The sequence below is a fragment of the Lithobates pipiens genome, unplaced genomic scaffold (assembly GCF_037356315.1).
Source record: "Lithobates pipiens isolate NorthernLeopardFrog02 unplaced genomic scaffold, aLitPip1_a1.2 Scaffold_22, whole genome shotgun sequence".
Lineage (NCBI taxonomy): Eukaryota > Metazoa > Chordata > Amphibia > Anura > Ranidae > Lithobates > Lithobates pipiens.
In genome coordinates this window covers 140514420-140526074 of record NW_027507784.1, presented here as the reverse complement: position 1 = coordinate 140526074, position 11655 = coordinate 140514420, and the positions used below count along the sequence as shown (strand labels likewise).

The window sequence follows — 11655 nt, the reverse complement described above, 5'->3', positions numbered from 1 at the left end:
TTGCAACCCTATACAATTCTATACGTAGACCATGACACGCAGAGAGACCTAAAGACCAGACAAAGGTCCTGAAAGTGGACTGCACTGAGACTTATGCACACATTATATATGAGACAAAAGGGAGGTGAAGGTAGTTTTCACTGTGAACCAAATGATGATTTTATAAACTGGAGTCTGCTATACATTATACAAGTGTGTTAAGTTTATTTTTTATACTAGGAGGATAGTGCCACCTTGTGGTTAAAACACTAGTTTTTAATGATCAATGTGAATCAAGAGGACTTTTCTACAAAAAAAACTAAACCAAAGCCAACAATTATTACAAGCCTTTTATTGGTTCATTAAAAAACAGACTGGAGGTTTAGTTTTCACCCTCTTCCAGACAAAACAAGTTAGGGTAATAATTACCCACTTAATACAAAAAAACAAAAACAAATAGATTTTATACATCATTTCTTCCCTGCAGTATTTACATTTAAAATGTGCAAGTGGAATAAAACCAGAAATTCTGAGTGACAAATCCTATTAGTTTGATGCAGATTTTTCACAAATATTAGCAGTGTGTAACAGTAAGAATTACTGTATATTTATCTTAATACTGAAACAAATGACATAAAAAAATAAAAAAAAAACAAAGTTGGCAAAAAGTAGACAGAGCATTTAGAGAAATAATATAATAGGGGGGCAGGCAGCATATTTATTACTATGCAAGATGCAACCAGATTGATGAGCAGCGATTTATTTTTTCCTGCTTGGTCTGACTTAAAAAGGTGATGCTGTATTTATTATAGGGGTCTTAAACTGGTGGCCCTCCAGCTGTTGCGAAACTACAAGTCCCATGAGGCATTGCAAGGCTGACAGTTGCATTTCCCCCTGGCAGCAGCATTTTTGCAAACAAAAAGCTTGACCCCTATAAACGTGTCTAGGCGCATCAAGTGCTTCGTTGTTAATTAATTTCATTGGCCAGAATAATAATTTATTCTGCCCATAGAAATGACTTAACGCTCAAACACTTCACATGCCTAGTTTTAACACACATTTAGACACATCAAAAAAAAATTCTGCCAAAAGGCTGCTCCTGAAAGTGCTGGGAGTATTTTTTTTCCTGTCTCTAAACACCCATGTGTGTGCGCAAGGACACATATGGGGTTATTTACAAAAAGCAAATCCACTTTGCACTACTAGTGCAAACCACAAGTGCAAAGTGCACTTGAAATTGCACTGAAAGTGCACTTGGAAGTGCAGTCGCTGTAAATCTGAGGGGTAGATCTGAAATGAGGGGAAGCTCTGCTTATTTTATCATGTGCAAGCTAAAATGCTGTTTTTTATTTTCTTTGCATGTCCCCCTCAGATCTACCGGGACTGCACTTCCAAGTGCACTTTGCACTTGTAGTGCAAAATAAATTTGCCTTTCGTAAATAACCCCCATAGACTAACATGCAGGGATATTTAGGAGCAAAAAAAAAATGCCAGATGCACCTACCAGCAGTCTTAATGTCCAGTGAGCATGAGGCCTAAATATATAGGCATTGTTGTTACAGCCTACATACTGAATATTTTTCAGTTTGTGCACCAAAAGTGTAGACGTGTTAAGAAACAGACTAAGAATAGTAATGTTGGTCAAAATAACAAAAGTAACCGAGTTAAAGCAGAGTTCCACCCAGAAATGGAACTTCCACTGTCCAGGTTCCTTCCCCCCTTCGGTGTCACATTTGGCACCTTTCAGGGGGGAGCAGATACCTGTCTAAGCCAGGTATTTGCTCCCACTTCTGGCAAAAGATCACCACAGTATCCACGGCAATCTACACCATGTCCGGCCCCCTCCTCCATCTCCCCACTGTCTTCTGGGAGACACACAGGTTCCAGATAACAGCAGGTAACACTCAGAACACGCACATGCGCAGTAGGGAACCAGGCTGTGAAGCCGCAAGTCTTCACTTCCCGATTCCCTTACTGTAGATGCCACCGCCTCCAGGTCAGCTTTGAGTGAGGACATCGCGGGCTCCCTGGACAGGTAAGTATCCTTATTTTAAAAGTCAGCAGCTGCAGTATTTGTAGCTGCTGACTTAATTTTTTTTTATTTTTTCCAGGCAGAACTCGGCTTTAATTAGTGCTTGTAAACGCTGAATGTTTTTACCTACCATGCATTCTATGCATGAAGGTAATAAAAAAAAAAAAAAAACCTTCTGTGTATGGATGAAGGTAAAAATAACCCTTCTGTGTGCTGCTCTCACCACAGACCCCCTTAATACTTCCCCCGCGGCCGATCCAGCGCTGTGCAGGGGAGCCTCGGCTCTCCCTCTTCTCCTTGGCTCCTGCTGCTGAGGATCACAGCCAGTGGGGGAGGGAGGGTCAGGGGCCAAATTGTGCTCTGTGTCTTATAGACACACAGAGGCGGCTCAGTGGTCGCTCCCCCAGATCAGGCAGCTTGCTCTGGGGGGCATGCCACAGTGAGGAGGAACTGAGAAGAGGATCGGAGCTGCTCTGTGCAAAACCATTGCACGGAGCAGGTAAGTACAGCATGCTTGTTATTTTTTAAATAAAAAATATACTTTAAGAGTTAAAGCCTTGAAAGCTTGCTATGAACACAGAGAATCCTCTTCCCATGCAAAAGAAAACTTTTATTTTTTTAGTAAAATTTACCTTGCCTTTTCTGTAAACAAGCATTCCTCAAATCAATGACGTCATGACCTGCTCTTGATAAACAAATTCATTATTTTAGTGTGCTGCAAAGACCGAAGATACAGCACGTTACATCCGCTCTTACACAAAGCACTACATTTCCCACGAGGCAATAGGAAATGTAAAAAATGTTAGCCCTCTTTGATAGTAGAGCAGAATAGTTAGAGGCGTTTGTGGGATGTCTCTATTTGCACAGCTGCCAATCAACTGATGTAGGCCACAACCCAGTCCTATGCTGATCCTTCCTCCTACAGGAGGCATGACTTCATGACGCACACTCCTTACAATGATGGACCTATTTCTCCTTATGGAGAAAGCAGCATCACCTGGTTGCATACACAGAAAGAAAAGTAAACAAAGGATGAAGGGTGAGCCAGTTTGAGGCATCAAAAATTCTGGAAAAAAAGACATAAGAAAAAAGCTGACATTTTTACAGAGGTAAAACAAGTACGTTGATGATAAGAATATAATCAGTCTGTTTTTAGTTGGGCTTTAAATTTAGCCGTTACAGATATTATTCATAGTTACTCATTTTTTTCAGACAAATATTACTGTTCTTGAATAATACTTTTTAGAGCACTGTAAATAAAACACGATTGCATTTAGTTCGTGAAAATACAATGTTTCTCTTCTTGCGTCCATGCTTTGTCCCCCTGTGTAATACACATGTGCAGTAGACTCCTTACAAGAACTTTTTATAGACAAAGTCACAGTATATTGCTGTGAATTCCGCAGAATGTGCCAGCACACTATGCACTCACATAAATGCTTCTAGCCCTACAAAAGGGAAAGGGTGATAATGCTGCAGCTGAATTAAAGCTTAACTTCAGGTATGATCCTAACTGCATACTCACAGTGGTCAAGCATATCTGAGGGACTGCTGTGGAAGCCAACAATCATTGTAGTAGTCAGTGCTCCTACATGAATTACCATGATCTTCCGAATCCTGTGCTGAGCATCAGTCCTGCTGCACACTGCCCACAGGGAGGCGCTCGATCGGCACTGCTGCCATTCACAATACAAAGGGTTCTCCGATTGGATGAAGTGGAGATGGTGATGTCACCGTCCCTCCTTTCCCTAGTCTGACTACTACAGTGATTGGCAGCTTCCGTAATGGTCCATCAGGCATGAAATATACATGTAAAACCAATGCAATTAAGATCAGGATCCATCTTGCTTACCAGGAATTATTTGAATTAAAGCACAAAATATAAAAAAAAAAAAAAAAAAAAAAATTTCATTTTCCCTACACAGAAATATGTGCAATGTTATATTTGGTTTAAGTCTTTGGGTTTGAATACACTAAGATTTCCACTTATATTTTAAATCTTACCATTTTATATATCTTGCCAAGATCTCTGCATAGTAAAAATAAAAATAGAAGAAGAAGAGGTGGCAGTCACAAGGGTATAATACACCCCACTGTGCAACACATTCTGATACAGAAAGTAAAATGGTCTGCTGTATGGGTACAACACCACTTTATATTTTTACTAGATGTCATTGTGCCATCATAAGAAATTGTTTCAATTTGTTTCATTAAAGGAAACAGTCACGTGACTATAACGCAAGAACAAGTTAGCTGCCCCTGCATTGCATCCCATTTTCCCATTACTGTAAACGCAGAGCTGGTGATGAGCTGTGCTAAAATTTAATTGCTCTCTAATCCACAAGTAGCCAGCCCTAGATTGAAAGAAATGTACTCATACATCCAACTCTGGATGTGTGAGGTACTGAATAGATCCCTCATTTATTTAACCGTATATCCTATAATGCAGTTGTCATCAACACTGTTCTCAGGGCCCACTAATAGTCCAGGTTTGCAAAATAACTGAAATACATCACAGGTGATATAATTTGCTGCTCAGTGATTGCAGTATTCTAGTCTGCATCTCCCCAAGGTAATACATAAAACCTGGCCTGTTAGTGGGCCCTGAGGACAGGGTTGATGGCCACTGCTATAATGGAGCATTAGACAGCAGCAAAATGTCCACTTTAAATCAGCCACCTACAGCTTCCAGGTATGTGTCGGTCTGTGTAGAGTGAATGCTAGAGGGCAGATCGCCCCCTACTGAAGTGTACAGTCAGTAGACAATTTTCCAGTGCGTTGGCTGCTCACAGTTCTTTTCTTGCTCTCCACAAAATCGGTTGTAGGTTGTCTTTGGGTCAAAACCTAAAATTTCTCTCTCTTCATGAATGCGGAAAGAAAAGGTAGAAACAGAAGTGCCAATAAAATACCTGTAAACAAATTATGATAAAAGTATTAAGTGTTAGGTAGGGTTCAAGGCTTATTTCTGCTAATGCTTGAAAGGCAGTTTGCGAATATAGGACAGAAAAATAATTCAGCAAGATCCAGCCAATCTTTTTTTGTTTTGAAAACAGTACAAGAAGAAGATTAAAATATCTGTCAAGTTTTTAGCTGAAAATTCCACAACCACCCCTTTCTTTCCTGAAACCAGGACAAGACATTTTAGATACAGGCAAGAGCAAATCAAAACCTGCCAAAGTTGTGGCCTTTCCCCAGTCTACTAAATGTGTGTTTCTGTCCCTCTTCTGTCCCCCAGAAAGAAAAAGTATATATATATATATATATATATATATATATATATATATATATATATACATATCTGTCTGGATTTGGGATGTACATTTAAGCTTTTTCAGACCAGAATTATTGGAAATAGAATCTCTCTGGCAGAATCTTACTACCAATAGATTTGCAAAACACCCAGTCCAAATCCAGCTAATCATTTTTATTCTGCATGTTGGCTAGATGCGTGGATGTTATGCTAATCTGGTAGCTTCAATACTTTAGGTTGACAAGTATGCAGATAAGGACTCCAACTTGTAATATGCTAGTTCCATGTTAGTGGCTGAAGTCAGAGACTGCCAGGAAATCAGCATTGTTAGTCATTAGCAATGGAAGCACACATATTTTTCAATATTAGGCCCATACATTTATTATTTTTCAGGGGCTTTCAAAAAATGCTCTGTGAATGTAAACATCTGATGTGTAATGTTAAATCACACATTCTTAAAGTGGTAGTAAATCGCAGTGGATGGGGAAAAAAAAAAAAATCCCCTGCAAGGCAATGTCATAATGTGTCACATTATGAGAGACTTGCCTTAGAACAAAGCCCTCCAGAGCTGCGCGGTCACCGCTGAGAGGGCTGACATTTTCCCCGGTCCTCCGGCTACACAAGTGGCCGGGGACGCGATGACATTGCGTCTATGGCACTGGCTCAGAAGGTTCGGCACTGTATGCCGGACCTCCAGAGCGCATGCGCCGGTAACGTCACTGGCTACATGCACTCCGAATATCTCCTAAAGTGTGCAACAAGTTTAGGAGATATTCACAGTACCTACAGGTAAGCCTAAAAAGGAGTTGTAAAGGCAGAAGGTTTCTTATCATAATGCATTAAGATAAAAAAAACTTCTGTGTGTAGCAGCCCCACCATCAACCCCCTAATCATCTACCTGAGCCCCTTTTCTCTCCAGCAGTGTCCACAAACCCCTCAGCCATCCAGGACACTCCTCCTGATTGGCTGAGACAGAGCAGCTGTGCCATTGGCTCCCGCGACTGTCAAAGTCAGTTAGCCAGCCAATCAGGGGGGAGAGAGGGTGGGCCCAGGTCGGGGCTCTGTTTCTGAATGGATACACGGAGCTCTGACTTGGCTTGGGTGCTCCCTGTAGTAAGCTGATGGCTGAGGAGCCTTTGCAATCACTTTAATATAGGCTTGCCTGTAGGTACAAGTGGTAGAACAGAGTTTACTACCACTTTAAAATTCAAAGTACATACAATTACAGAAACCACCAATTTCCAACCTACACAGGGAAGGGACTGCAGAAGGAGAGACAGCACATGCTGGAGGTCAAGTGCTGGAGGGAAAAGACTAGTGGGATCTGCACTCTAGCACACAACTCAATCCCCTGTATCCATGTGACATGCATAAGGCCCCCCCCCCCCCACACTTTATGTCACTAGTGAAATTTGTACCCTAGTACACAAAGCTCATTCCAAAATCACAATCCCATCAGAGAGTTTGCGCCAGCATACACAGCTTACTTTACAGTATCCATGCCACAGCACACACTTCCTATTACCCGTGTCCCAAGTTGTTCAGAAAGGTTAATCAGCAGTATGCATTTTACTTTAATGTGTGTTAAGCAGTTTACACACTTTACAACCTGACTATACATTCTACTAAGGTAAAGTTAAATGGTACAAAAATTTAAATATCTTAAAATACAAAAAATTGCTTGCCTAAACGATTATAAAGGTCTGTAGCAACTGATACCCTGGTCACTCAATATACAGTCTAACTGTGCAATCTCTCTGAAGTCTTCCTTAGATTTACCAACTATGTATTGCAATGGCCTACCTAAAAACCCAGTCATTTTAGATCCAGCCCGGTAGATCCTCAAACTGCATAAGGTTTGGTAAGATTGTACAATCTCATTGTACTGTGTTGTGGACAGTTTTCCCATCACAAACTGCTTAGCTATACCAGGTAAGTTTGGTTTGCTGTAATAGAAATTTGGTACTAGACTGCAATTTTTTTTACCTCTGCCACATATTAAAAGTAGTATTCCAGGTTTAATATGACTTTCAATATTCAGTTTGGGCCAAGCTGGCCCAAAGAACTATTTTCAATGCATAACTATGTGACCGCTGTGTACATTGTAATATGCTTTACTAGCTGTTCCACAGCACTATGGGCAACTTTCTGTCTGCTATCTGAATTAAATTGCTCAGGCAGAATGCTTCCCTGCCATTCAGGAGACACCTTGTATTTTTATCAATCAATACAAAGCTGCCTCTGATTGAGGAAGAGAGAGAGGCGGGTGGATGACTCACAATTTCAGCTGACTTTATGTGGATTGAAATGTGGCTGGTTCAGCAAGGATTTGGATCAACATATGGGCAGGGTGGTTGTACAAAAGTTGATCAACTGCCCTGATAAAAAAATGTATGCTCAGTCAGTGCCACCAGCTATAGGCAGTAGCGCTGAATAGTGTATTCTGACAGCGAGGAAGTCTCTCCGCTGCCAGAATACAAAGACACAGCGGGAGGATTCTCCCATCCACCTCAAATAGGTGGATGTGGGAATCGAGTCACTTATGAGATGCCTTCCACCATCAATCACAGGAGACCTTGTATTTAGTGAAAAAAATACTACTGAAGAACACAGCTCTGCTTACTGTACGTAGCTAATGTTACTACAGCATAGACAGCGGCTGCATAGTTATATAATGGAAATACTTCAAACTCTGTTGAAAGTGAAACTTCACTCTCCAAATCAATGTTGATTATTTTTAATAATCATTCTGCTACCATTAATAAAGAGATATCTTTACTGAACCTAGGCTAAAACAAGTAAATATATCATATTTACTTGTTTTAACCTAGGTTCACATTGGAGTGATTTGTCACGTGATTTGAGAGATCAAATTGCATGACAAGTTGCAGCCTATTGGAGGCAATGACATTGCGACACCGATACTGCGGCGCTGCACCAATTTGCAAAAGTAGTTCCTGCACTACTTTTGCCGATTTCAGGTGCAACTTCAATAGACATCTGTGCATGAAGCCACACAGATGTCTATCAAGTAGCACCTGAAATTGCGCTGACCTTGCAACTTTGAAATCGCGCTACTTCAAGGAAAGTGGGCGTGATTTCAAAGTAGCATCAATGTGAACCAGGGCTTAAACTTTTTTTTTTTTTTACATTTCAGGCAGATGATGTCACACATTCCTGGAGTCTTCAGCAGGGGAGGAGAGGTTTTCTTCACTAAGCAAACTCTCCTCCATGCATGCCTGAGCTAAGAGCTGGATTCCGGAAACTAAATGCTACATAAAACATTTGCCCTTACTCAAGATGGCCACGGACAGTAATGCTAGAGGGTTGTTTTTCAAAGTGATTTCTCAACGAAATAAAGCATAGAGACATGGATGGATTGGGGAGTTTGCTTTAAAATATTAACCACTTCAATACAGGGCACTTTCGCCCCCTTCTTTCCCAGCCCAATTTTCAGCTTTCATCGCTCTAGCGCTTTCAGTGACAATTGCGCAGTCATGCTACACTGTACCCAAATTAAATTTTTATCATTTTGTTCGCACAAATAGAGCTTTATTTTGGTGGTATTTATTCACGACTCCGTTTCTTATTTTTTGCGATATATGCGCAAAAAAGCAGAAATTTGGAAAAAAAAAAAAATATTTTCTTTTTTCTATTTTAAAAGAAATCCAATAAAATCAAACTTTGTCATAAATTTAAGCAAAAATGTATTCTGCTACATGTTTTTGGTAAAAAAAATTCCGTTAAGTGTATAATAATTGGTTTGTGTGATCACGGACATATGTACGCAAATGATCATGTACATATGTGTGCAGGTGATCACGTACATATGTGTGCAGATAATCATTGGGACATGTGATTTTAGTGGGACATATGTGGGGGACATGTTTTTATTATTAGGGACATGTGTTATTATTTGGGGACATGTATGTTTTGGGGACATGTGTGGGGACATTGTGTTTATACTGTGTGGTGTGTTTACACTGTGTGGTGATTTGTGAGACTGGTGATCAGTGAGTAAAAAGCTGTAAAAAACAGCTCATACTCACTGATCATCAGCCGGCTGCAGCGATCTGCTCTCCTCTCCTCAGCGATGACTTCTGTGTGAGGAGAGGAGGAGCCGATTGCCTAGCAACCGGCTGTTTGTTTACATCACATGACGGCCGTGATTGGACACGGCCGTCATGTGATCAGGAGGGCCAATCACAGAGCCCTCCTGCCGATCTGAGATGCGCCGTGTCCGGGTGACACGGGCGCATCGGGATCGCACCGCTGCACGGGCACGCGCGATCCCGCTCCTTCTGATGGACGTTCCTGAACGTCCTATCAGAAGTAGACGGCTCCCACCCGGCCGTATATGTGCATTGGCCGGGTGGGAAGTGGTTAAAAAAAAAAATGTTGGTTTGTGCTGCTCAGATGCAGTGAAGATATGCTTTAGACCTGGAATTCTACTTTAAAAAGGGCAGAAAATGTGGATCAACATTGGTCACTATGAGGGATCTGTAAGCATCACCCTACCTGGCATGAGCACAGATCCACTGATCTATAATTGCCACTCCTCCATCCTTGAACAGCTCCAGCTCTTCCCAGGTAGGTTCATACCTCACCATTTCTGGTATCAACTTTCGAAGTTCTTCAAGATCTATAAAGAAATAGCAGCAATTGACATGTTTGTAAATGGAGATATTACTACATCTTTTTTTATAATAAATGTATTTAGAACATGGCGATACGTCTGGCACCGACCTTGCCTGTCAGAATCAGTAGCAATAAACACTTTCTTGAGTTTTTGCTTCTTTAAGAGACTGTGAATTTCTTCAGCTGCTCGTCGTAAGCTAGGCACATCTTCTCTGTGGCCCCAAATAAAGTCCTTTCTTCGAAGATGTACAGCAAGATAAGGTCCTCCTAGCGGTGGGCTTGGCTTTGTCTATGTAGTGAACAAAGAGCATTAGCAACTTCACTTTTGAATCAACTGAATTTCAGGCCAGATTAAAAGGACAACTATATTTTTTATAAAAAGTAGTTATCCTTTTGCCTCTGCCCCCTGACCTAAACAAACCCCATACTCGCCCACCCCAAATGTATATAACTGTATCTGACAACTGTAGCCCACAGGAACCTTTAAAGCCTCCAGGCCAAACTCTTCTTCCTTCTCACTGCATATATGAACCCCAGAGAAGTCTACATCTATATTGAACCATCTATTAATACTGTGGTGCTCAAGATTCCTACAGTGCAGGTGCAGCCAGGTGAAAAAAAAAAATGATTATGGCTGAAGGAGCTGAAGATTCCTGTGGGTCATGGATGCCCTTTTCAGGTAAATATACATCTTGGGTGGGTTAGTTTAGGTCTGGTTGGGGTGTAAAAGAAGAACTGTACTGAGAATAAAAAAAGGCTTTTACAGTATCTCACAAAAGTGAGTACACCCCTCACATTTTTGTAAATAATTTAGTATATCTTTTTATTGACAAGACTGAAGAAATTACACTTTGCTACAATGTAAAGTAGTGAGTGTACATCTTATATAACAGTGTACATTTGCTGTCCCCTCAAAATAACTCAACACACAGTCATTAGTCTAAACCGCTGGCAAATAAAAGTGAGTCACCCCTAAGTGAAAATGTCCAAATTGGGCCCAAAGGTGTCAATATTTTATGTGGTCACCATTATTTTTCAGCACTGCCTTAACCATCTTTGGCATGGCATTCACCAGAGCTTCACATGTTGCTACTGGAGTCCTCTTCTACTCCTCCATGATGACATCACGGAGCTGGTGGATGTTAGAGACCTTGCGCTCCTCCACCTTCCTTTGAGGATGCCCTACAGATGCTCAATAGGGTTTAGGTCTGGAGGCAGTGAGTGCTGCTGTACAAGGTATTACAAGTGTCTGATACCAAGTTCTCCAGCTGTCCTGGGATTTGCTGACCTGTGTTTGACTTGCAAACCAAATGCACAGCAGTTGCAGGAAAACAATTTTGGCATCAGCTCTAAAAGTAAACACAGATTTCTGCTGAAAAGATCTGCGACAGATGAAGCTCATTGTCCTACCAATTTAATAGCAGGAAAGTGTTGAAAAGTAACATAGGAGGAGAGGTAAGAAAAAAAAAAAAAAAAAATAAGATCTTATCAGTCTGCTTCTTCTCTTTCACTGTCCAGTCAGCAGGCAGATACTACAATTTAATGTAGTAACAGGGAAAGTGGTATCATCTGCCTGGCTGTGCGGTAGGAGAATAATGGACAGATATACAAAACAGCTACTGAATATTTATTTCATTTGTGCATTTAGCGGCTTCCCTTAAGTTAAGCTTCAACTACTTGCCACCCCACTCCTGCGTGCAGGCTTACATAAAGTTGTGCTCATAAGTTTAGTGTTCGGCTGAAGCAATTTTTTATC

At 41.0% G+C, this 11655-nt stretch overlaps 1 protein-coding gene across 1 annotated transcript in view; it reads right to left on the bottom strand.

The window, feature by feature from the left end:
• Positions 1-316: 316 nt before the first annotated feature.
• The window catches only part of POFUT2 (protein O-fucosyltransferase 2), a 43078-nt gene continuing 31739 nt past the window's right edge, over positions 317-11655 (bottom strand). Inside the window, exons 7-9 of the mRNA XM_077448403.1 lie at positions 10008-10188; positions 9780-9903; positions 317-4920 (exon numbers count right to left, since the gene is read on the bottom strand). Of these exons, the coding sequence (XP_077304529.1) occupies positions 4767-4920; positions 9780-9903; positions 10008-10188 (459 nt within the window). The 3' untranslated portion in view covers positions 317-4766. The remainder of the gene's footprint in view (positions 4921-9779; positions 9904-10007; positions 10189-11655) is intronic.